Source organism: Schistocerca piceifrons, chromosome 7, assembly GCF_021461385.2.
Source record: "Schistocerca piceifrons isolate TAMUIC-IGC-003096 chromosome 7, iqSchPice1.1, whole genome shotgun sequence".
NCBI lineage: Eukaryota > Metazoa > Arthropoda > Insecta > Orthoptera > Acrididae > Schistocerca > Schistocerca piceifrons.
In genome coordinates this window covers 521,742,169-521,769,725 of record NC_060144.1, presented here as the reverse complement: position 1 = coordinate 521,769,725, position 27,557 = coordinate 521,742,169, and the positions used below count along the sequence as shown (strand labels likewise).

The 27,557-nt window shown below is 44.6% G+C and overlaps 1 protein-coding gene across 1 annotated transcript in view; it reads left to right on the top strand.

Annotated features, from left to right (window-relative positions):
- The window catches only part of LOC124804761 (mitochondrial outer membrane protein SLC25A46-like), a 47,639-nt gene extending 27,104 nt beyond the window's left edge, over positions 1 to 20,535 (top strand). The window contains exon 8 of the mRNA XM_047265071.1: positions 19,575 to 20,535. Within this exon, the coding sequence (XP_047121027.1) occupies positions 19,575 to 19,902 (328 nt within the window). The 3' untranslated portion in view covers positions 19,903 to 20,535. The remainder of the gene's footprint in view (positions 1 to 19,574) is intronic.
- The last annotated feature ends 7,022 nt before the right edge of the window (positions 20,536 to 27,557 follow it).

Genomic DNA, 27,557 nt, shown 5'->3' with positions numbered 1-27,557 from the left:
TCTGAAGTATTGGGTGGTTATAACAAAAGTGGAGCTACTCACAGAGGGCCAGTGTGGGATGTGATTTATCGTATTATAGTGAAACTTGGTAGATACTCTTAGGCATTAATGTGGAACCAATTTACAGTGAAAAAAATTGTTCCAATTTTGGCCACTAGTTGCAAATCTGGCACTGTGAATGCAAGAAAGTTGTATAAAAGTGTTTTCATATGTAATGGATTAGGAACGAGGTGTGGGTGGAAAGGCCAAACAAGTGAAAAGGCATAATAGTGGTTTTATTATTAACCATGGGTTACGCAGTTAGGGCAATACGAGCTTCAGAGATGTTAACAAGATGTTGCACCCATAAAACAACATGATTAACTGTTGCTCACAGTAGTTCTGGTGGAATCGTAGCAATGTGTACCTATATACTGGTCTTCAAATCAGGTAGAGACTGAATGTGTCCCTGGTAAACGCGCTCTTTTAGATATCGCATGAGCTAAAAGCCCCGTGGATTCAAATCAGGTGATCTTGCAGGCCAGGCATCTATCAAAGCTCTGAAGGTAAAACATTTGTGGAAGGTTGCATTAAGCAGATTTTTTACTGGGCAAGTGTCAAGAGGAGTTGACCAATCTTTCATGAAAAGCAGGAATCACATGCTGTACAAGGAGGTCTTGGTAACATGCAGATATCACGGTATACCGAACAGTCTCTCTGGGTGTGTTCTCTTTAAGAAAGAACAGACCAAGAATAAAGGTGCTTGTGAATCCACACCACACATTCGTACGGTGAGTGGAATAGTTCTTTGTACACAACACACAGTTTAACAGTATCTCAAATTCTGCAGTGTTGTTCACTGCACCTTGTAGTGTGAAGCGTGCCTCATCACTCCACAGAATATTGCCTGGCCATATGTCATCAACTTCATTCTGTGCGAGAAACTGAAGAGCAAATTCAGAACATTGCTGCATTACAATAAGGTTTCAGTTGTTGCACTGTCTGGGTCTTGTACAGGTACCGTTGTAAAGTAGACTGCAAAACTTTATGTACCGTTGACCATGGTATGGACAATTCTTGTGACACTGCATAAGCGGTAACACTACCTGAGGCACATTCTGCATGGTCAGTTACAGCAACAGTAACCTTATAAGCAACTTCTAGTGGGATAAGATGCCTTCCTCTTCCAAGTGCTGCACAAAGCTCACCCATATTTTTGAATTTCATTATCATCAGTTAATGACATTGGGCCTTTCCTTAGACCTTTCAGGTTTCTGGGCCTCACTTTCGACTCCAAATTGTCATGGTTGCCACATCTGCACTATCTGAAAGCCAGAACCCAGAAGGCACTGAATATCATAAAGTGCCTTACCCCACAGGTTTTGGGGGATTGGACAGGGTGCATCTGATCCAGTTTTATAGGGCTTTTGTATGTTCACAGCTAGACTACAGGTGCACAGTGTGTGGATTGGTGAGGCCTGCTTACCTGAAGATCATTGACACTGTCCACCATGAGGGGCCTAAGCTGGCCATGGGTGCTAGCAGGACGATCCCCATCCTCAGTCTCTGTGCTGAGGCTGGTAACCACCACTGACAATCCAATGGCAACTCCTCATGATACATCAGACATGTACGTTCCTCACAGGTCTGAATTTATCTGGATAGGAGAAGAAAGCCAATGTGATCTCTGTGTGCTTACCACGTGGCGTCATTCCAGACATGGAACGTGTCCTTCCAGATGCCATGAAGAGCACAGGGTGCAGCCAACTGCAGGTAGTGGCTCATGTCAATACCAGTGATGTGTGTCGCTTTGGATTAGAAGAGATTCTCTCTGGTTTGAGCAGCTATCAGAAGGAGGCCTCGACTTGGGCCATATGGTGGTGGGGTTTCGGGCTCGGCTAAATAGGTCCGAAGTCCATTAAACGCAGGAGGTGACTAACGGGTAGCAGGGGCTGTGTGGCATGGACTAGGTGGTTTTTTGGGTTAGTCTCTGGGAAACACAAAAAGGGCTTTAGTCTCAAAGAATGGGGATTGAACACAGGAAGAATGTAGATCTAAGAACCATCGGTATAACAGTCGTAAAATGTCATAGCTGTGTTGGGAAAGAACCAGAGCTCCAAGCGCTAATAGAAAGCAGTGATGCTCAAATCGTTACAGGAACTGAAAGCTGGCTAAAGCCAGAGATAAGTTCAGCCGAAATTTTTGCGAAGGACCTAATGGCGTTCAGAAAGGATTGTCTGATCACAGTTGGTGATGGTGCGTTTGTTGCTGTTAGTAGTAGTAGTTAATATCATAGCGAAATTGAAGTAGATAGTTCCTTAGTTCCTGTGAGTTAGTATAGGTAGCAATCATTCTTTGCAACTGGAATAGAATAATAATTGGATCCTTTTACCGACCTCCAGATGATAAAATTGCTGAATGGTTCAAAGAAATTTCAAACATGTACCCAACTTGTACAATTATAGTTGGTGGTGAGTTAAAGTTACCCTCGATATATTGGTGAAAATACTTCTTTAAATCTGGAGGTACGCGTAAAACAACATCCGAAATTGTGCTAAATGCATTCTCTGAAAATTATTCCAAGCAATTAGTTAATGAGCCCACTCAAATAGTAAATGTTTGCAAAAACACACTTGACTTCTTAGCAACAATTAACCCTGATCTAATAATGAGCATAAAAATAAAAATTACAGGAATTAACAAAAATATGCCTATTAAAAAAGAACAAATAAAAGTTTGCTTGACGCCTTCCTGAGAGACAATCTTCACTCCTTCCACATTAATAATGCAAGTGTAGACCAGATGTGGCTTGAATTCAAAGAAATAGTACCAACAGCAGTTGAGAGATTTATACCAAATAAATTAACAAATGACGTAGCTGATCCCCCTGACGTAGCTTTCTCTTCCAAATCCGAAAATATTTTGTTGAGGCCAACCTACGTAGGGAGAAATGATCATCATACTAAAATAAGGAAAGTCAGAGTTTTCATGGAAAGATATGGGTGTCTGCTTTCTCCACACGCTGCTTGAAAGTGGAATAATAGAGAATTATTGTGAAGGTGATTCGACAAACTCTCTGATAGCCATTTAAGTGTGATTTGTAGAGTATCGATATAGATGCATGTAGATGTAGATACAGATATCATATTGGTGCTCATCTGCCTCTGGAATGCCTTTTCTTCAATTGTTCATGAGCAACAAGGCTTTTTTGGATCCATGTACAGCATGTGCTGTAATCACTTGTTGTGAGACAAGTCCAACTGCAAATCCAGGGTTTTAACAATCTGTCGCCCTGGTTACTGCAGAGGCTCAGGGTAATTTTGGATTTAGTGCAGTAGCAGGAGAGGTTGCACTCCTGCATATTTTTTAATACGTTATTTAAGGACATTTTAACTGAGCACCACAACTCTACAGCTGTCTTTACGAGTGAGCCAAAACAGGACGACTCTGTTGGTTCCTCTTTTGTTTTCCCTGATTGTGTCCTAAAGGTCACACTTTTACTGTCTTTGATGCAGAATTATGTGCAAAACTAAATGCGATCTTCTAGGCACAGGAGCAGGTGACACATGATTTGAGTGCTAAATTTCTTGTATGTTCCAATTCTCTGAGTGCCGATAACTCTCTACAATGCTTGTATGCAGCAGATGAAGTAATGCAGAATATCTAGGGTGCCCTCCTCCAACTACGACGACTGGGAAAGGAGGTGTCTCTTCTGGGTACCAGGGCAGATTTAGCAGCCATGGAGCAGTGTCATTGTCCTCAGTTGTTTCAGTGTGCCATCCCCCTGCGGGCTGTCACCTCACTGTTGAGATATGGCCGTGTCTTGATGGGAGGACGAGTGGTTGGAAATGACAAACAATAAGCTCTGTGTAGTAAAGCCCACAACACAGCCATGATGTACCTCTTTCTAGCGATGTCTATAGGTCGAGGCCCTCCTTACTCTTCCTTGCATAGGCCACAGCCCTATAATGCATAACTTCTTGCTCCAGCAAGAGAACTCTCCAGTGTATGGTGCTTGTGACATACTGATCACTGTGTGCCTCATTTTACTACACTATGTTTTATTTTCTACCCAGAGGGCAGCAGCAGGATTGCCTTGTATTTCAGTAATGTTCAAATGAGTTGGTGAGAGTTTTGATGTTATTTGATTTGTCCAACTTGTTTCCTAAAATTTTAGGGCAATGTTCTTAATATGTTAGCAGGGTGACTGGAAATTTTTTGTGAGTGGTCAGCCACGGACATTTCCCTGTGACTTTCTTTCAGATCTGCTGTGGTTTTACTTCTGTTTTAATCCCATGTACAGCACCTTTCTCCCTTTCTCTGTTGTCTTAAGGTGCGTGTGACAGTGATTATGTGGGTCAATACGAGTGAGGTGAGAGTGAGTAAAGTTTGAAATCTGACACCCACTGTGCCCTTTGATGCTTTTTTTTCTGTGCTTGCAATAATATTCTGTGTAACACACATTCTCTCAGCATTTTCCTGCTCTTGGAGGATGTGATGGCCAGCAAGATTGTAATAAATTGAGTGCCAAACCCAAAGCTTTGTTTAAAATGAAACCTCCATTCCTACTGATTAGGTTTTCAAACATCAGAGGAAAAATGGTCATTGGGAGTCGAACTCACAATCATTCATATATAGAGGTGTGATACCAACAATAGTTGGCAGTCTGGCTGGACACCAGGTAGCAATTGCACACAACACCTTAACTTGCAGCACATAAAGGCGACTGAGTTGTTCAACAAAATATTTTGTGAAAATAGAAATACAAGCTCAGTTCAAATCTTTTTCCTTTCTGTGCTGTATGTCTATCTTCTTGCTATTCTCCCCCCCCCCCCCCCCCCCCTCTTTGGGAACATGTCCGGGATGTTGTTGGAAATGTGTTCCAATATCGGTGACTGAATATGCAGAACAGTCTCTCCACTGTCTGTCTGTCTGTCTTTCTTTCTTTCTTCCCCCTCCCCCCACCCCCCCTTCTCCAATCCTTCCTCGGCTTCAATGTTTGAGGTTCCTCTTTTTCTTCTTCCACCCTGTGCACTCCTGAAGGCCAGCCCATGCATGTGACATGTAACAGGTCACTGGGTAATGCATCATTCCCAGGCCCGGGTTGACAGGTAGCGCTCTCATGTCCCCGCTGGTAAATGCCAGGCCCAGGGAGGGGTGATTGCCTGAGGTGCTACCTTCCTAAATTGCCAATTGGTCACTTTGTCAGGTGTTTGGGAGGTGTGAACAAACACCTAAGATGGGTGCACCCCTTCTGAGGCCCCCCCCCCCCCCCCCCAGTTGGAAAGAGCACACCATCAGATATGCTGGCAATCGTGGGGGATTTTCTCGTAATGAGCCAATCATCTTTTTCACCGTCAATGTCTACCAAACATAAACGGAATGAGGCTAACGATTGAAAGACCCTGCCAGCTGTGCCACGGTTCCTTGTGGTTTCACATACAGAAGACGGTCAGTCCTTTATTATTATCATATCCATTTATTATTCAGAAAGGTGATGAAGCCAATGCTGGCCCTGTGAAATCCTGCTCTCCTTTACAAAATGGCGCAGTACAGCAGTACATTCCGAGCCCGACGTGCTGATACCAGTGTCACTGTTACAACCACACTCAGAGTCCTGTCGACACCTGGCCAAATATGTAATTTGTGATAGGGATGCTAACAAGGGCGATTGTCCGCCTCCTCCCCTCTGTATCAACTGCAATGGCAACCATGCCGCCGCCTCCTGAGATTGCCCCTTCTATCTCGATGAGCGGGCTGTCCAGGAGATCCGGGTGAAGGAAAAGGTGCCTTACTCGGTCTCTCACAAGTTGTTGGCTGGTTGGAAACCCTGTGTTCTACTGTATGGCACCTACAGTAGTGTTCTTGCTACATCTTGCTCCACGAAGGACGTGGCCGTGCAGACGTGTTATCTCAAATTTAGCACTGCGGTTGTGAAATCGGCCAGCATCATGGTAGTGACCCCATCTCCTCCTCCAGATGAGCAACAAGCCATCAGACTTTCACCTCACGGGGCGAAGTCACTTGCTACACAACCGGCAGGCCGAAAAGATCAGAAGAAATACTCCCGCGAAACCGTTCTACGTCCCTCCAGCCAAAAAAAATCTGTCTTCCTCTGCCAACTGGAAAGGCTCCAAGAAGTCAAACAAAGGTAAACGGTCTTCTCCTTCGCCAACTCAGAGATCCTCTTCGATGGTGTCGCTACGTGATACCCTCGCCTGCCCAACCTGTGTGTTGCTGGTGCACACCACCGACCATTTTTCTGCCGTGTAGTATGCGGACCGATAGAAGGAGAATGCCGATACCTCTGTAGAATTCGTGGACCAGGATCCACCAGCCTCTGTGCCCGGTACCAGTGAGTTTTTAAGGCTGGCACACACCAGCCGCCCCCGAGGTGATGCCCCTACATTTTTTCCTCGGCATGACTGTCCTTCAGTAAAACATTTGTGGCCTTCAATCTGACAAAGAGGACTTACAGCTGCTCGTAGACTCACAGCGTCCACTTGTACTCTGCCTCCAGGAAATAAAATTGTGTCCTCACAATGGCTTTGAATTCTTACATTCTTCCCTGTTTGCTTTGCCATGCCCCTGAGAACAGCATTCCATCTCGTGGGGGAATCGTGCTCCTATCTGGGATGATGTTCATAGTCAACCTATCTCCCTAACTACATGGCTCCAAGCTGTTGCAGTCCGGTTTTTCCTTCCTCACTTGACCTTTTCCCTTTGTACATCCCTCTGTCATTTGGTGTCACCAGGGCAGACTTCCTCCAGCATGTTGGGAAATTCCCTCACTCCTTTAATGTGCACCATCCCTTTTGGGCCTCACCCAGAACCTGTCAGAGAGGTACCTTCTTGGCTGACTTCCTCAGTCACCTTAACCTCATCTGCCTTAATATGGGAATACCCATGTTCCTTTCAGACTTCACTCACACCTGTTCCCACTTGGACCTCTCCTTCTGCACTGCCCAGCTTGCCCATCATCTCAAGTGGTTTGTTCTCTCTAACATGTCCTCAAGCAACCATTTCCCATGTGCTATCTGATTTCTGACTCGCGCCCCATCTATATGCACACCCAAGGCTGACTGGAGGCTTTACTCCTTCCTGGTGGCCAGGCTTTACTCCTCCTTGGTGATCTTCACTTAACAACATTTCCCCAGTTGTGTTGGTTAGGTAGAATATCATACAAACGTTATCCTTACCACTGCAGAATGTCCCATTCTCACCTTCCTCTATCCCACGCCGTGTCCAGTCCCTTGGTGGACTGAGGCGTGCCACAACACAGTTCGCGTGCGGAGACGTGCTCTCCACATACTTAACCGTCATCCTATGATTGCAAACTACATTCTTTACAAACAGTTGAATGTACAGTGTCACCACATTCTTCGAGATAGCAGAAAAGCAAGCTGGATTTCCTTTACTGGTTCTTTTAACAGTCCCACTCCCTCTTCCATCGGCTGGCCAAGTTCTGACAACTGTTTGAGACCAAGGTCCATTCCCCAATTTCCAGCCTGACAGCAGCAGGTGATGTAACGGACCCTCCTACCATCTCCAACACCTTGGGCCCCTATTTTGCAGAGATTTTGAGCTCCAACCACTATCACTGTGCCTTCCTCCATCGGAAGCAAGTGGGGAAGGCTCAGGCGATACCCTTCTCTTCTCAGAATCGTGGGTGCTACAGTGCTGCCGTGCTACCTTTACCACGAGGGAGCTAGCTCACACTCTCACTTCATCCCAATCCTCCACCCCAAGGGCCAGACGGTGTTCACATTCAGATGTTGCAGAACCTTTCTCTTTTCGGCAAGCACTTTCTCCTTCATACATACAGTCACATCCGGGCAGAGGGCACATTTCCCCGACACTGGTGTGAAGCTGCTCTCATACCCATACCCAAGCCTGGCAAGGACAAACACCTTCCTTCTGGCCACTGTCCCATTCCTCTCATCAACTGTACTTGCAAGGAAATGGAACATGATTCATGCCCGGCTGGTGTAGTGGCTCAAGTCTTGCAATTTACTAACCACTGCATAGGATGAATTTCGAGCATGCCATTCTGCAGTTTACCATCTTGTCACCTTGTCGACCCATGTCATGAATGTATTTCTGTGGAAATCTCAAACTGTGACTGTGTTTTTTTATTTGGAGAAAGCCTACGACATCTGCTGGAGGACTGGCATCCTCTGTACTCTCAACATGTGGGGCTTCTGAGGCCGATGCCCCATTTCTTTCAGGAGTTTTTAAAAGACTGAGTTTTCAACGTATGTGCGGGTCCTCCCTTGTTGGACACCTTTATCCATGAAAACGATGTGCATCAAGGTTCTGTCCTGAGCGTCATCCTCTTTGCTGTCACCATTAAACTTATAATGGCCTGTCTCCGTTGGGCATCTCCAACTCCCTTTTCATTGATGGTTTTGCGATCTATTGCAGCTCTCTACTGACTTGTTTCCTTGAGCAGCGTCTTCAGCAATGTCTCGATCGTCTTTACTCGTGGTGTATCGACAATGGCTTTCACTTGTCCACTGACAAAACCATTTGTATGAATTTCTGGCAGCACACTTGTTTTTTTCCACCATCTTTACATCCTGGGCCTGTTGCTCTTCCATTTGTTAAAACTATGATTTTCGTGGGGCTAATAGTCAATAGGAAACTTTCTTGGTTCTTCCGTGTGTCTTACCTGGCCACCCACTGTATGCAGTCCCTCACTGTCCTGTGTGTCCTCAGCAGCACTTCCTAGGAAGCGAATCGGACCACCCTCCTCTGTTTGTATCAGTCTCTTGTCCATTCAAAACTAGACTATGGGTGTTTCGTTTATGCATCTACACGTCTGTATCTCTTACGCAGTTTCAATATTATCCACCATTGTGGCATCCGTTTGGCCACTGGCACCTTTTACACTAGCCCACTTGAGAGTCTGTATGTCAAAGCAGCCAAACTATTACGGTCACACTGCTGTGACTTCCTGCTCGACAGATACAAATGCCTGGCCACCCATGCTATGCCTCCTCCTTCGATTACTCCTTTGACCACCAGTATGGGGTGTGTTCCTCTCCTCTGTTACCTTCTGGAGCTTGCTTTCGGCTCTTGCTCCAGCAGCTTAACTTCGCGCCACAAGCCACTTTTCCTTCACCACCTTACTTCATCCAGTGGCCTGCATTCACTTTGGCCTTCATTCGCTTCCTAAAGGCACTACTTCTAGTACCTCCCCCCGTGGAAGTCGAACACGCGCCAGAACAAATGGACGTGGCCAGCCCATAGAGGGATCCGCGTCCGCGGCGGCTCTTCGGCGCAGCAGCTCTTGGGCAGCGAGGGCGCCACCGCTACACTACGTGCAGACCGCGGCCAATAGCCACTCCCTCCAGTTTTGTATATAGGGACCCGCTCTGCCGTAGTCCAGTCAGTCTGGTACTCGCTCTGGATTGCGTCTCTATCTTGGCAGTACTGCATTCTGGTCGTTGCTCGTTGTTGACATTCGCCTGGCTCTGGTTCCGAGTGGATTAACTGTTGGTGTTTGGTGTTGTGGTTTCTACAAGCCTCCGTTGTTTATCTCTTCCTTGTTGTGTCGGTCATAGTAGGTTGTTGTCGGTTGTTGTCAGTTGTCGTCCTACTCGTCCTTGTGTTTACCCGGTGGTGCATGCTCCACCGCCGGCGGCTTCACTGCCTGGCGGCTCCGATCCGCAGCCCAAGGTGTTCCCGTGGTTGGTTTGGTTACTACCCTACCCCAGCCTCACTCTATCGCTGTGAGTTCCATGACCTTCACGTGGAACTTCGTGATAGTATGTTTGTGTACACTGATGGCTCTCAGTGATGGTGTCACATGTGCCTTTATTGTTGGCACCAACATTTTTTGGTATCGGCTTCGGGACCATTGCTCAGTATTTGCAGTAGAGCTCTTCTCCCTGTATCAGCCCACGCAGTACATCCGGCGACACAGGCTTTTCAATTGCGTCATCTGCTCAGAATCTCTCAGTGCTCTTCAGTGCCTCAGTGTGCTGTGCACCATCCACCCCTTAGTGCAACGCATCCAGAAGAGCTGTCACTTGCTCACTGTTGATGAAGTCACTGTGATGTTTATATGCATTCCTGGTCACGTCGGTCTGACAGGAACTGAAGCCACTGACGCTGCTGCCAGGGCTGCAGTCCTCGTACCTTGGCCTGCTAGTTCTTCCATACCCTCTGATGATCTCTGTGTTGCTGGCTGTCACTTTGGCACCACCACTGGTCCTCCCTGCATGGGAACAAGCTCAGGGGGATTAAGCCTCTCCGATCGTCTTGGACGACCTCCTCTCGGCCCTCTCGCCACGAGGAGATCATTTTAGCTAGAATGCGTAATCCTTTGGCTGTGCTCCTGTTTCCTTTGCTCTGTCCCCCAGGGGCTCAGCATTCATTTGCTGGGTACGGGCTTGGCGACCCCGGGGTTCCTGAGCTGGGGACCGGTAAGCGCCGCCAGTCCCCTGTCACCGTAAGCTCTGAGCATACTTCAGCGACCACCGTGCGGCGCGGCGGTGGAACGTTGTGTGTCTCAGGGAATGGGGATCTTGGCTTGATCGCCCGGATCATGAGGATGGAATAAACCTCTATAAACAACCCCTCAGTCTCAAGGTGTGCTGCGCACTGATGAGATGCATGGCTGTTGAGGTGGAGCAGTCATTAGCTGGCAACCTCTGGGGAACCTGCCGCATCTCAGTTGTATAAGGCTTACCTAGGCACGCGGGGCTCTGTCTAGGTGGACTCCTAGTTCCCTAGCTGCTCGTGGGACCGAGATGGAACCCTCGAACTTTTCTTCTTCTCCCCCCAGCGGAAAGGGTGGGCCGCTGTTAGGTTCTAACACCCAATCTCACAAGAGGGCTCGTGTAGCCAGTCCTCCTGATTCAGGTAGTAGTAGTAACAGAACGCATGCTGCTTCGCAGAATGTGTTTCTTATAATTAAAAGAAAAGATGGGAGTTTCGACAAAGTTTCACCATTTTACATCCAGAAAGGCTTAGAAGGTATTGCTGGTACATTAAAATCTGTAAAGCGCTTGCAAAATGGAACCTTGTTGGTTGAAACATCTAGCTTCCAGCAAGTCCAGAACCTTCAGAAGGCACAATTTCTTGGGGAGTTTGCGATTGAGACTGAATTTCACACCACCTTGAACTACAGCAAGGGTGTTGTGACTTGCCGAGATCTCGTTGATATTCCCCTAGACGAACTGAAGGCTGAATGGTCCCGGGAAGGAATTGTCGACGTGCAACACGTTATGAAACGGGTGGATGGTGCTCTCCTGAAATCTGACTCGTTCATCCTTACGTTTAACAGCACCAAATTGCCCGAGCATGTGAAGGCAGGTTTCCTACGTCTCAGTGTACGGCCTTATTACCCCAACCCCATGCGGTGTTTTAAGTGCCAACGCTTTGGACACACTACTCTCGGCTGTAAAGGGGAAGCCACTTGCGGGAACTGTGGTAAAGCCGCCCATGAGGGAGTTGGTTGCTCCTCTCCTCCCAAGTGTGTCAACTGCTCTGGGGATCACCCTGTGTGGAGTAGGGAATGTAGAGTTTTCCTTGAGGAACGGAAGATCCAGGAACTTAAAACCACCAAACGCATCCCGTACGGTGAGGCAAAGAAAATTTACAAGTCCCTGCAGCCGCCCACGTTCGCTGCTTCCTTTTCTTCCGTTCTGAAACAGTCAGTCTTGAAAACTGATGCCGCTACACAAACGGAGGTTGCTACTGTCAGCACTAGCACCTGCGTTTGTCAATGTACGTGTGCTGCTGCTGTTCCTGTGAAGCCTGCTGCTCCTCCCCGGCCTTCTGACCAGGCCGTGGTAGCTGACATTATGGACCTTCCTGCCCCTTCCCAGGTCCAGTCTTGTGCAATGCCCAGCGCTGCTACACCCCCTACTGCTTCTGAGGTTTTGGCTCCACTGCCACCTCTGGCCAGAAAATCGAAGCCCAACCAAAGGTGAAGACTCGACCGCTCAAGGAGACTGAAGTTCTACAGTCTGCTGATGTTGATGTCATTCTTTCTGACGTCTCTCTCGACTCCTCTTCAGAGGCGATGGAGGTTGATGTCAGACTGGGGCAATCATCTCGCCCCAAAACTGAGCCTCCACCTGTTGTGGGCTCTCCTCCCCGACAGAAAGTGAGACTGAAGGTCCTCCCACCCTGATCGATGGCTCCCATTATACAGTGGAACATGAATGGATTCCGGGCACATGTGGAGGAACTGCACCTCCTAGCACGGCAACGCCCCCTGTGCTTGTGTTTACAGGAAACACATCTAAAACCCTCTGATGCTCCTGTACTCAGGGGCTATACGTTGTATCGCAAAGATGACCTGACTGGAGACAGAGCCAAAGGCGGAGTCGCCGTGTTTGTCAATAATGACCACCACTCCTCTGCTCTCCCCCTGGATACTGACCTGCAAGCAGTTGCAGTTGCAATTCATTCCTGTCGAAGGCTTACTGTTTGCTCCCTTTATTTACCCCCTCTGGATGCAATGACCTTAGACGCTCTCACAGATCTTATCGACCAACTCCCCCGCCCCTTTCTCCTCCTGGGAGACTTCAATACCCATCATGTCCTGTGGGGCTCCACTTCTCTTTGCACTCGAGGTCGAATTTTGGAGAGCCTCCTCACATCTCAAGTGTTGTGCATCCTTAACACAGGTACTCCAACTCATTTCTCTGCCGCTACTGGGTCATTCTCAGCCATTGACCTATCTTTCTGCTCTCCCGCCCTCACCGACTCTGTTCACTGGGAGGTCATTGACGACCTTCATTCCAGCGATCACTTCCCCATCCTCATTCATCTCCTGGATGGTGTATTGCTGGAGCAGAGGCCGCCATCGTGGATGGTTGGCAGGGCTAACTGGCCTCTGTTCACTCGATTGGCTGTCTTTGAACGCCACAACAGCGTACAGGAATGGGTGGATCACATCACACTTGTGATCCATCATGCTGCTGACCTGTCCATGCCACAGTCTTCTGGCCCTCCTAAGCGGCGCCTTGTGCCTTGGTGGACGGATGAGTGCCGTTCAGCCATCCGGGACAGGCGTGCGGCTCTTCGCCGATTTAAATGCCGCCCAACAGCAGTCAATCTTACCGCCTTTCGCATCGCGAGAGCCAGGGCACGCCGTGTCATTAAAGAGAGCAAGAAAAGGTCATGGCAGGAGTTCCTGGACTCCATCAACCGTTCCACTTGTTCCACAAAAGTATGGGAAGCCATCCGGAGGATTTCCGGTAAACGCAGCCGTCTACCAATAGCTGCAGTCCTGAACCAGGGATGCCTCCAAACAACACCCAGAGCCATTGCTCAGACGCTGGCAGAGCATTTTGCCCAAAGTACTGCCACTGCAACCCAGGATCCAGCATTTCGTCGCTACCGTGCGACTGTCGAACGAGCGAAGCTGGACTTTCGGTCGAACAATTCTGAGGCCTACAACTCCCCTTTCTCCATGTGGGAACTTGAATCGGCACTTACTGCGGCTTCTGACACCGCACCAGGTTACGACCGCATCCGGTACTCCATGCTTCGCCATCTGCCAGCGGCGTCAAAGGAAATCCTCCTCGAATGTTTTAATCTCATATGGCGGACGGGAGTTTTCCCCACCTCGTGGAGGGAGGCAATCCTCATCCCTCTCCTCAAACCAGGAAAGGACCGCACATGCCCCAGTAGTTATCGTAGTATTGCCTTGACAAGCTGTGTCGGAAAGACCCTGGAACGAATGGTTAACCGTCGTTTGGTCTGGCTGCTAGAGACCAGGCAGCTCCTTAGCCGCTTTCAGTGTGGATTCCGAAAATTTCGGTCCACAGTCGACAACCTGACACTCCTCGAGGCGGCTATTCAGCAGGCTTTCCTCCGTCAGCATCACTGTATCGGTACCTTCTTTGATATCAGCAAGGCATATGATACTACTTGGAGACACTGTATTCTTGCACAACTGCATCAATGGGGCTTTCGTGGCCGCCTCCCCATTTTCATTCGGTCTTTCCTGTCTCAGCGGTTTTTTCGGACCCGTGTTGGTAACACACTGTCTGATCGCTTTGAGCAGGAGAACGGTGTCCCCCAGGGCAATGTTTTAAGCGTTACCCTCTTTGCCATAGCCATCAACAGTATAACGTCTACAGTGAGGAGTCCAGTACAGTGCTCCTTGTTTGTGGACGACTTTGCTGTTTTCTGTTCCTCCTCCAGTGTTGCAACCGTGAGCCGTCAGTTGCAGCTAACAGTGCGGCGGTTAGAGGAGTGGGCTGCAAAGACAGGTTTTCGGTTTTCTGCCGATAAGTGTGTTTGTGTTCATTTTAATCGTTCTCGTCGTCTTTTTACTTTGCCTGCCTTGCATATGGGGGATGCTGTCCTACATTTTAGAGACACAGTGCGGTTTCTGGGACTACTTTTTGACTCCAGGTTGTCATGGCTGCCACACCTACGTGACTTGAAAGCCAGATCCCTGAAGGCACTGGACATCCTCAAGTGCCTCAGCCACAGGTCTTGGGGAGCGGACAGGGCGCGTCTCATTCAGTTTTATCGGGCTTTTGTGCGTTCACGGCTGGACTATGGGTGCACAGTATATGGGTCAGCGAGGCCGTCTTATTTGCGGATCCTTGACGCTGTCCACCATGCTGGGATTCGACTGGCCACGGGTGCTTATCGGACCAGTCCCATACCAAGTCTCTGTGCTGAGGCTGGCGAACCGCCACTTACCATCCGGCGGCAGCTCCTTCTGGTGCGCCAGGCTTGTAAGTTTCTTGCGGCTCCCAGCTCGCCTGCTCACCGCCTTGTTGCCCATCCACCTCTGGACCGCCTTTTTTCCCACCGTCCCCGGGCTACGTTGCCATTTGGGATCCGTGTGCAACGTGTTCTAGAGTCGCTCGGTGTGGAGTCTGTACAACCCCAAATCCAGGGTTTTAACCGCCTGCCACCCTGGTTACTGAAGAGGCCCAGAGTGATTTTAGATTTATTGCAGTACAAGAGGGGTTGCACTCCTGCCACCGTTTTTCATGCAGCATTTTCTGCTGTTTTATCTGAGCACCACGACTATGTAGCGGTTTTTACGGATGGGTCGAAACAAGGGGATTCCGTTGGCTGCTCCGTTGTTTTTCCGGATCGTGTCCTTACGGTCCGACTGCCTCCGCCTTTCACGGTCTTTGATGCAGAATTGTCTGCGATCTTGCGGGCACTGGAGCAGATGAGACATTCTTCCTCTCCTAAATTTCTTGTCTGTTCCGATTCCCTCAGTGCCCTTCAATCATTGCACCATTTGTATCCGGCAGTTAAAGTAGTCCAGACCATCCAGGATGCCCTCCTCCGACTACAGCGACTGGGGAAGGTTGTAGCTTTCTGCTGGGTTCCGGGGCATGTTGGCATTGCTGGGAATGAAGGGGCAGATCTCGCAGCCAAGGAAGCGCGTCTTGATCCACACGTATCTCAGTGTGCTATCCCCTTGCACGCACTCACCTCGCTGTTGAGCTCCCGAGTCATGTGTCGGTGGGAGGACGAGTGGCTGGACGTGACTGACAATAAGCTCCGTCTAGTCAAGCCCACAACGCGTGTGTGGTGTACTTCCTTTCAGCCCCATCGACGGGACGAGGTTCTCCTCACTCGGCTTCGAATAGGCCACAGCCCTATGACGCATGGCTTCCTGCTCCGGCAAGAGGACCCTCCAATGTGTGGTGCTTGCGGCGTCCAGGTCACTGTGCGCCACGTTTTATTGGATTGCGTTTTATTTTCTGACCAGCGGGCCGCGGCTGCCTTGCCAGCGGACCTGCCAACTCTCTTAGGCAACACTCGGACGAATGTGGTTAAAGTTTTAAAGTTCTGTGCCATGTCGAATGTTTTTACAAAGAATTTAGGGAGGGGATTTTAACTTGTTTCCTGTGTGACAAGCTCGCCCATATTTTATGTAAGTGGCCAGACAATGACGATTTCCTGTGTCATTCTTGTCGCTATGTTATCCCTTACCTTAGGTTTTACCTTCTCAGGTCGTATTTTCCCTCTTTTCCTGCTTTGAGTGTGTTTTTCAGTTTTATTAGGTCTCTCCACATTCGTTCCTTTTACTGTGTGTCAGGGCGCTGATGACCTCGATGTTGAGCGCCCATAAACCCCAACACACACACACTCCTTTGCTCTGTCCACAATGTTCCTTTCTTCTTTCTCTCCTTTACAATAAATTTTGCACTCCTAACTTTGTTTCTGAAGTATTTCCTGTCTCCTATCATTTGCCTGTTGATCCCTATCTGCCTTAAGTCTTCGTCTATTTCATGATACCAATTTGTTTTCTTGCTTGAGCTGTTTACTACATCAAAAATTTTCTTTGTAAGTCGGTTGTTGTCCATTCTCTGTATGTGCCCATAGAAAGTTAATCTGCGTTTTCTGATCGCGTCTGTTAGTCTGTCAGTGTGCTGGTACAGCTCTTTGGTAGGTCGCTTCATCCATACGCCATCTCTGTGAATTGGTCCAAATATTTTTCTGAGAATTTTGCGTTCTATTTTTTCTGTGTCTATGATGCCTGATGCTCCAATTGTGGTTGTTTCTGATGCGTACAATGCTTCTGGTAATACAACTGTTTTGTAGTGCCTAAGTTTGGCCTGCCTCGATATGCTTTTCTTATTATAATGTGACCATGTGAGTTTGTATGCCTTCTGGAGTTTCTTCGTTCGTTCCATGTTAGCCGCCTTGTTTGATCCTCCCATTTGTATGTACTCCCCTAAATACTTAAATTTTTCGACTCTTTCTACGGATCCATATACCGTATGCATGGTGTGTACATTGTTGGTCTGTCGTTCCATATATTGTGTCTTCTCGTAAGATACCTGCAGACCTGTTTTGGCAGCTATTTCATGCAAGCATTCCAGTGCTTCCTTTGCCTCCTGTGTATTATTGCTGAGTATGGCTATATCATCTGCAAATGCCATTTCTCACGTATGTTTGCCGTATGAGTTATCGGCCATTTTAGCGAAGGACGCGCGGGCTGTCAACCGCATTTTACTTTTTGTCCATTGTAGCAATATGGTGAAAGAAATTTAATCTTTAGTTAGGACCTCCATTTGTCGATGGCATGTTTTAAGGACGTTTCTCAAAGTCCTTGTTTTTAGTTGTCTTTCCTTCCGTCTTTTTTAAGTCGTTTTTTTTTCTTAGCATTCTATGGTTCTGACATGGGCTTAGTTGTTTTTTTGCCCTGGGGGCCAAACTGTACAATAACCCTGGGTTCGGTGTGGGGTGGTGGTGGGGTGGGTGGACTGATGTGGCCTGTTGTGGCCTGTTGTGGGCTTGGGAACCACTGAGGACTACGGCAGGTTCAGATTGTGAAGAAAAATCTGTTATATCTCTTAGGAAGGTCTGGTCACTTGTAAAATCAATGAGTTGCGCCAAAGCTTTCATAGGTCTACCTGGTGTTGAGACTGAAGCTAGTAGACAGAAAGCAGAAATTCATATTTAAAAAGGTATTTATGCATGATACTACTGTATCAATATTTGACCAACACGTAGACTCACAAATAAAGAGATATTGACAATAAGCACCTCCAGGATTGGGGGAAAAAAGAAACTGTTTAAAGTGAACTAGGCACCAATCCTTGATGGAATTCCAATTAAATCTCACATTGAATACGCTGCAGAATCAGTCTCTTCCACAGCTCACATTTAACAAGAATCTCTTACACAGCAAACGGTCTCACATCAAAAGGGGGATGGGGAGGGATTATAAAAGATCAGATGCACAGAATTATAGATATCAATCAGTAGCAGAATCCTAGAGCATACACTGAGTGAAGGTTACGTACCAGGAGGGAGACAAACTTGTCTCAAAGAATCAACAAAGATTCAAGAACAACACACATTTGAAACACAGCTTGCTTTATTCATACACAACGTTTTACAAAAAATTGATTCTGGTAAATACATAAATTCCATCTATGCATATTTCTGAAAGGCATTCAACACTTATCCTATCATCAGATATTAATCAAGATACAATCATATGGAGTATCCTCAGACATACAGTTGGCTTGTTGAATTTTTTTGCTAGTGGAACACAGTGTGTTCTACTGTATGGAAAACGCTCAGCAGAAACGAAGGAAAGGTCAAGTGTACACCAAAGAATTGTAACAGGATCTCTAACGTTCTCAATATACAAAAATGATATATCATATAGGATCAGTGGTGCTGTAAGTTAGTTCACCGGTGATGCTATTGTCCGCAGGAAAGTATTGGCATGGGTTGATCATAAGGAAGTACAGAAAGAATTGGACCTCTCTTGATATGTTGTAAATGCAATTTAATGCTCTCTTTAGTGTGGACAAATGTATGATGATGCCTATAACAAAGAGAAGGAACATGGTAGTATCTGATTCCAAGATCAGTGTTGTACATGTTGAGCACATCAGATTGTGTAAGTATTTACGGATGATACCAAGAAGCGATACAAAATGAGTCAATCTGGTAAAATCGGTATTAGGGAAGGTGAGTGGAAGATTTTGCAAGATTTCTATATGAAAACGCAATAGAAATGTTTTGCAAACTTAAATGGGAATTCTTTTAAGAAAGTCTATCTAGTCCTCACAAAATCTTGTTAGATAAATTTAGAGAACCTGTATTTGAAGGAGGTCAGATCCTGAATTATCTTTGGATAAGTCAGTTGGTTGAGCACTTTTGTGAACATATGAATTGCTTGCGAAAGGCAAAGGTTCCAGATTCAAGGCCTAGTCAGGCATGCAGTTTTGTTTTGCTGGGAAGTTCCAAACCAGCAAACACTCTGCTGCAGAATGAAACCTCATCCTGGAAATAATGATATTAGCATGCTTAAAGTTTGTCAGGTATTAGTCTTAGAGTCTTTCACTTTATAGACATGTTTTTCCCACTTTTCTTCAAGCTTATTTGTTATCTAGTTGATTTTTAAACAGTAATTTGCGTCACACTGCAAATCTTGCCACTGCAACAATCATCAGCCTCTCCTGGTGCCTTGCTAACATCTTTTGTGACTATCACCCTTCCACAGCCCTTCCATTCATAGGAGTGTAAAATGTGTAACTAATGTCAGACTCAGCTCTCTTTGACATGCAGACTTAACAGTTCCTTTCAGTTTGATGCTAATTACTGTGAAACTTGTAGAATTCCTAATTATGGTGTATATCATCTGCATATTGTCAAGATCTTTTTATGTAGTTCCACCCTGTATTAAGTGACTAACGGATTTTCTCCACACTGTTAATTTACCTTTCTCTTTAGTCATATTTAGCTATTGAGTTGTTATTTGTCTTGTTGTTGTGATGCCATTTATTCTTACAATGAATGAATAAATTTTGCACTCCATTTGTATGTCCTCACTTGTTAACTTGGAAGCTACTTTATACAAGAATCACACATTTATTGCACCTTTAAAGTTTAATGAAATTTAATTGGCAATTAGGACTAGCAGCAAGTAGAGTGTAACATAAAAGTTAGTAGTATACGTGATACTGAGACTCATTTATAAGGCATAATACACTTTTACTGAATGAGTCACTACATTTACATGTTTATGTAAGAAGAGGATGGACTCTGTGGCAGATTCTGTACCAGGAACTGCACTCTGGAAATGGAATATGGAATAGGCTTTGTTTTTCTTTCTTTTTCATTCGCAGGTTGCACCTACAAGGCACTCGAACTATTATTGACAATCTAGATACGGGCTTGGAGGTGATGCCAATACTAACAAATTATGAAGGAGCTGCTGACTGCTATCGTGCAACCCTGGAACAAGAAGGCACAATCGGTCTTTACAAGGGCTTTGGTGCCTTGTTACTGCAGTATGCTGCACACCTTGCCGTTGTGCGTCTGACTAAGATCACACTCACGAGGCTCTCTGTTTTATTCCCTCGTCAGCCCCCAAGACAGTCCGCACCTCCAGAAAATCCTGTCACAACGGGACGAGGTTCATCTCACAGTTATGCGGGGTCCTTCAGACAATGATTAATAAAAGAAATAGTTAAAGATTTTGTACTGCAGCAAGTTGTACTGTTTGTACTTTGATTATTGTACATACAAAAGTATTTTGTAAATAGCTGTTACAACAATCATTGTATTTGTTGCACATTTCAATATTATTTACAGGATTCCTCACCAAGTTTTGGTATCCTTAGAACATGGCCCTCCCATGTTGATTAAGATAACACTTGTATGTGACCATTGTGTGCAGCAGAAAAATGATGATCATGTAAAAATGCAGTCTTGCACTGATGAAATTTAATATAATATTGTTGGGCTTCCAGTCACATGTAGTTGATAAACCTGCATAATCTTACAGCATCATTCTCATCAATTACTGTAAAATAGTTTTGATTGACTGTCGTGTCATTGACAGCAATGTCTTTGTGTAAAGTTGCTACCAGCATATCACAACCTATAGCAATATCTGTATAAGGAAATACCAAAAACTACACGAGAGCTGGTTGCTATCACGTTGACAATAGTTAGTGTGTATGGCCATAAAGAAAGAATTTAATGCAACTGGAAGCCCAAGATAATTATATGAAAATGATTTGGGAAAAAAAAAACACATACAATGCTGGGAGAGAGAGAGAGAGAGAGAGAGAGAGAGAGAGAGGAGATATTATGCCAGGAACTTTTTTACTGTTTCAGAATTCTCATATTATTGAATTGTCTGATTGATCTAATAACTGAATATGTACACAGTTTGTAAATACATACAGAAAAGATTTTTTTTTTAATTATATAGTTGGAATGTTAGCTGGCATGAACATGATATGTACATTTGTCTTGTACCAATTCATGAAAGGAGAGGAATTTATTTCAGTTTGTTATGGTCTGTGTATGTTTTCAGAGTCACATTTTACAGCTCCTCATATTGTAAGATAATGGTGAATTCTGTTGTTATTTTTAATACTAGCAGACTTTTCACAAGGGTGTTGTTTTTTTAGTGTTAAAATAGTCATTGTCAGGCAAGTATATAAAGGTTCATTTGTTTGCTCCAGGAGCATTTTTACTGCAGTATTTGAATTACATTCAACTTGTCATTGTTATCTGTCACAAATTCTGTTTGGTCCATTATAAAGGATTATAATTAAAATATTAAGATGGTTATTTTGATAAAAATTAATTTTCAGATACAATGTAGCAATAATTTCTAATTTATTTGGTTAATTTTATTCATGTGAACCATAGATTGTGGAAGGATGTTATTGTATGCAATACTGTCAAAGTAACATCAGTTAGTCTAGTCAAGCTATGTAACTCCATATTAAAGCAGTTGCATTCCAATCATGTCTATGAAAAAACTAAATTGAAAAGCTTACTTGTGATATTTAAGTAACGCTACTAGTCGTAAATGAAGTGGTATTCTGTATGGAACTGTACTTGTTGAAGTTTGACATGTTATTTAATAAAATTCTTATTTTGTTGTAAAATATTTTATTGAAAAAACATTGCAAAACACAAACACACACACACACACACACACACACACACACACACACACAGAGAGAGAGAGAGAGAGAGAGAGAGAGAGAGAACTTCCTCCCAGAGCTGTGTGTAATATTGCCATGGATAGTTATTGTAGATCATTTTATTTATTTTTATTCTTGCTGATTAATGTTATAAATAGATAAATCTGCAGCATTACCTGAAGTTCTGCTGCACATATTGAAGCTGTATAATAATTTATATGTAACCATTCAGTGAGTCAGATTGGAATGAAATATTTCTGCAATATTTTTTTCTTTTCCAAGGCAGAGAGAGAGCTTTCAGTTCTGCTTCTTGCTTGATGAATACTGGTGGTCAGATAATCTAGTGATCTTGAGGAAAGTGACCATAATATACATTCTATGTATCTGAAAGAACAAACATGCTCGCAGGTTCAGGGCTCTAATTTTCGGGCTATCTGATGGGTGACAGTCAAGTTGGTATCCCACCCTAGTCCGGGGCATCTCGAGGCACGTCTTCAAAGGTCATCGGAGCCCAGTACGAAGCAGGGCTCATCACTGCCAGTTACTTAGATTCAATGTTGAAGATGTGTCTGGAGACAATCTGGACAGCAGATAGCTACCTACCTCACTGTTGTCAGGCAGTATGGCTGACAACTGGGAGGGATGATCTGGGGTACCATTTCTTTTCATAGCAGGACCCCTTTGGTTGTCATCCACGGCACCCTTACAGCGCAGCAGTATGCCAACAGTATTCTATGTCCCGTTTTGTTGCCTTACATGGCAAGCCATTCTGGGCTTACATTTCAGTAAGATAATGACCGTCTCCACATTGTGAGAGTTTCTACTGCTTGTCTTCGTGCTTGCCAAACCATACCTTGGCCAGCAAGGTCACTGTATCTCTCCCCAGTTGAGAACATTTGGAGCATTATGGGCAGTGCCCTTCAACCATCCCAGGATTTTGATGTTCTAATGTGCTAATTGGAGAGAGATTGTGTCTGAGAGTGTATTACTTACACATGTGTAAGCCTCCAGAGAATCACGCAAAGCATCTATTGAATGTGAGATTATCTAAGGTGCCACACTTTTTTATCTTCTCAGCTTGACCTCTTGGTACACTTTTCAGTTGAGTACTTTGTGGTTGAATGTTTGTCTTGTCTGTCTGAGTCTATTATGCAGCATCTTCAGGGCTCTTCTGACTATGGCGATGCATTTTATGTTCTTAATGTATTGTGTGTTCTCCAAAATCTGTTTCATTCGTCAAGAGTCTGGCATTTTCTTGATATGCCCATATAATTTCTTCATGTCGTGTACTATTTTAAATATGTTCAGTCTCTTGTCTACTCTGCAGTCTGTATACTACTACTACTATCGTATTGGGCCCTAGCATTTTTTGACAAGTCTTCTCTCTAATTTCTTGATCTTTCTAGTACACCTTTGCAATCAATGACCTATGTTTCTGATGTATTGTAATGTCTCACTTTTGTTGCGTGATAGACATGTTTTATTTTAGATGTTTCCAGAATGCTCTACTCATATTCTTATTTCCCTAGTCGTGAGCTTCTTTCTCTATCCCATTCACCTGTACAGTCTCCCCAAAATGCTTGAATTTGTGAAGTCTCTTGATCTTGCCACATTTTATCGTGATCTTTCTTGGTGCATCTTTTTTAGGTGTGGCATGTAGTCTCTTTTCCTGAGGGAGATCTGCAGTCTGACCTTATCAGCCTTCACTTTCAGGACATTGATCTGCTTTCCTACAGCTTTTATGTTATCTATACATATTGCCAGATCATCAGTGAATGCCAGACAGCCAATACCTAGTCCTCTTGATTTTCCTCCCTACCATGATTGGTTTATATAGTCCCTGTGTCTTTAATTCTTTCTTCCATTCCCTGACAATTCTGTGTAGTAGTACTGTATTTTATGGATTATAAGACACTACAGACTGTAAGACGCGCCTTAATTTTTAAGTAATTTTTTAAAAAGTAATGACATTGTTATTATTTTTATAATTAGATTGCAAAGCCAGACTAACAAAAGTGTTGGTTTATAAAACTGAACTGACCTTTAAAATCCCTGGAAATCATCATCTGAACTTTCTTCTTCTTCCTCTTCATCATTATTGTCCTCTCCATATGTAAGATAGTCTTCACTGCATCAACCAGCTCCACCCTTCAATTCTTCTAAGTTCCACTGTAGCAGTAGTTTATGAGCATGTATTTGAATGTTTTTCTATAGATTCCAATGCTATTTTGACAGCATCCTTGAATCCATGTAAATAAGACATCTTTTGCATTTAGTCCTATATTTGCACATTTAGTCGTCCTCATTTTGTTCAGTTCTTCTGTACTAGCCTGCCAGTCATCTTTTTTTTTGTGTGTGTGTGGGGGGGGGGGGGGAGGAGCAGTGGCGAAATGTCACTCAGTCACTCAGCTCTGTTTCCGTGTTCTTCTGCATCATATGAATACCTTTTATTTATTTATTTTTTTCCATCGCAAAACTAGCTACTAACAAAAATATTCTAATTACCAATAACATAAGTCACTTTCAGTTAAAGTTCACTGACATCATAGGCTGCAGTGACACATCACAAGGCTAAACAGTGTTCTGTGTTTGTGATGGCAGGGTGTGAGGGAGACTGTGTTAGGAAGCTTGTGAATCCCCACAACTCATGTTTGTTGGTCAGTGCAATGCTGCCGCCAGTTGAATCCAGTATTGCCAGAGAGAGAGAGAGAGAGAGAGAGAGAGAGAGAGAGAGAGAGAGGGGGGGGGGGGGGGGGTCCTGCGGCATTGAATATATGGCCATTTTTAAGACTGGCAGGAATCTTAAATCAAACAGTGGTGAAATACCATCTCCTTGTTTTACTCATGTTTAATCTCGGAGGACTCTGATAAATCTCCCATGAATTTAGTTTTGGGTTTGGTGTTTGTTAGTGTCTGTCTGATAACATTCACTGTCTTCTTGTCGAGGCAAATCTCTTCCAGCTCTGGGCTTAGTGATGACCTATCTGTAGAGTTGATTCATATGCCTATTTGAACTCTACAAAGGTGGACATGGTCCCTCTGGTTCTCACTGCTAGGTATCTAAGGACTGTCTTTAAATAGAGTACCTATTCAGCACACAATCTTCCCGGCCTGAAACCTGCTTGGTATTTTTCTTACCTTGTTTTCCATTTGGCACTGTGTCCTGCATAGTGGGCATGGTGATAGAATGTTCTATGTGCCAGGCTAAAAGATATCCCTCTGTAATTTTTAACGCTGATTCTATTCCCTTTCCTGTGTACAATGTGTATAACAGTGCACTTCCAGTCTTCTGGTATTACTTCAGCCTCTCATATGTTTTGTGTGATATGTATTTCACTGATGATGATTGGCCCAGCTTCCTATAGCAGTTCAACTACAAAGCTGCCATCACCTGCTCTTCTATTGTTTCTCAATTACAGGATTTGTTTCTTGATCTCCAGTTTGTCTGGTGCTTTCTACATCATTTCTATTGGCTCCTTGGGAAGCTTTAAGCCAGTTCAGGACAAATGAGTAGTTCACTGAAGTACTTCGTCAATGTCTCGCAGTTCTCTTTGTTGTTCAGTACCAGTTCTCCACCCTTCTTTCTGAAATACAGATTTTGTGAGTTCTATTCTATGATTCTGGTTTTAAATGTTTTGTAGAAGTCTCTCATGTTATAGTTTCAGAAATCCTCTTCTATTCCTTTTAACTGACCCTTTTCATATTAACTTTTGATTCTCCTGATGTCTCTTGCTATTTTCTTTTTCACATTTATGTACATTGCTAGATTAACTTCTGTTTTGTTGCTGTTCCATTTTTTGCATGGTATTTTCCTGTTTTCAGTTACATTATCACTTGGCATTCCACCATGAATGTCTCTTCTTTTTATTAAAGAAATTTTCTCCTTCACTCTACTGATTATGTTCTCCTAGAGTTCTTCCCATGTTGTAGCTAACTCTTCCTCCCATTCATCTTCGATGTTAGGTGCTACATATCATAAAGCGAAGTATCACTGTCCCTGACACTTACAATCCACCAGTTATGTCCTGGCCAGCCCAAGTTATGCACATACATCCTCATTCTACTAGGTACATGGTTGATCATAACAACCATCAAGAGCAATGGAAATATAAAGATTGCAAAGACAACAGGTACACAGTAGTAAAGTGGACAGGAGTGGAACACCTTAGACGTGTGTCTGATGCTAACCCTTACTTTTTTATCAGCAGTGTGGAAGCAGGAATAGAATCCCAATCTACAATTTATTTTGGCTGACAACAGTGGCCGGACCCTATTAATCTCACAGAAAGTCCGCAAGAGCTTTCCGTACAGCCAACACTGACCGGTAATAATAGAGGTAGAAACATTAATCCTTTTAATCACATCTAAATCTCGTCCAAGATGGAAACTAAAGAAAGCCAAATGGACCAAGTTCTCTACGGAACTAAACAAATGCTTAGGCTCGACACTCCCTGCTAGTAGAAACTGCAAAAGATTTGCTGGTGTCATAATCCAGACTGTCAAAAAATTTATATCCAGAAGCTACCAAAAGGAACACATCCGTGGCTGGTACCAAAACAGTGAAGACTTGTACCTCAACTTCCTCAAAAATGGTGATGCAGAAATAGCAGATGAACTACTCCACAGTTTAGATGCGATGCGATGAGATGGTAAAGCTGGACGGAAACAGAAGCAAGATTGAATTTTAGGCATTGAATAGACTAACATGGATGTTGTTAAGGAAACAAGGAAGAGGGGCCCGACACACACAATAATGAAAATATCAGTTGCTTCAACCTAGTAGTGACAACCAGAGTGTATAAAATTAAGGTGAAATGAACTCTGAACCTGGAAAGTCACAAAAACCAAATAATCCCATCCCTTCATTTCCAAAGATATCGCAACAGCTTAAATGTGTCAGGCCGTGAAAAGTTCCAGGGCTTGAAATTATCCACCCTGAATTCCCAATAAACTGTGGTAAATATAGAAAAGTATGACTGGCTCATTTCTTCACAGACATGCTTGCTTGCTATATACCACAAGAATTAAAATGTTTGAAGATAATTACTATATTAAAACCTAGAAAACCAGCTGATAGCCCTGCTATCTTTAACTTAAAAGCTATTAGAAGTTTGATTATACTGATGACTGGGTACTGGCAACAAGATGTAGCTCAATTAGAAGGTGAGAAGAACCCCTAACTGAAGATCTAAACATAATGGAAAAGTCTAACCAAACACCACCTGACAGAGGTTTCTTTATCTCTCAGAGAGAATCTAACAAAAACAGCTGAAATCAAACAATTGAAACTCCAGATAGGAATATCAACAATGTTAAAAAAGAATTGCTACCTACTGTAAAGAAGACACATCAAGTTGCAGACAGGCACAATTAAGACACTAACATGTACCTTTAGGATAAAGTTCGTAAGGTGTATGAGGTAGTGGGTTTAAAGTCTGAAGGACGTTGAGAAAGGTAGTGTTCAATAGCGGTAAGACCATGGGCGTGAGGGATGTTGGTGTATAGGGAGGTGGCATCAACAATGGTGAAGGAAGTTGTTGGTGTCTTGGACATGGGAGGCTTAATTATGGGCAATTGATTGGAGGTGTTGGATAATGAGTGCCAAAATTCTTTTAGTGGGGGCACAGTAACCAGATACAGTGGGGCATCCAGGATTGTTGGGTTTGTGGATTTTGGGGAGCATGTAGAAGGTGGGCGTGTGGGGTGTCATAGGGGTGAGGAGGGAAATGGATTTGAGGAGATGTTAGATGTTCTGGGAAGGCCTTAAGCAGAGATTGGAGGTTCTGTTAGACTTCTGGGATGGGATCACTCTGGAGGAGTCAGACAATTGGCTGAGGACTTCTGCCAGGTAGTCACTGCGATTCATCAAAAGAGTGGTGAAACCTTTGTCTGCAGGTTGGATGACTAGATCAAGATTTTTTTTTTTTTGAGGCTGTGTGTGGCTGTTCTTTCGTCTACTGAAAGGTTGGTGTTCTGAGGAAGGGACCTGCGAAAGGATAATGAGGCTAAATTGAAGGTAACGAATTCACGAATTCCTTGAAGGTGACCAGTGGATGGTTTGGTGGGAGGGGGGGGGGGGGGGGGTAGGATCATGGTTGGATGGCAGTACGAACTGGAAGAGGTTGGAATTAGGGTGGTTTTGGTTGGAGGGATTAGTGGCAA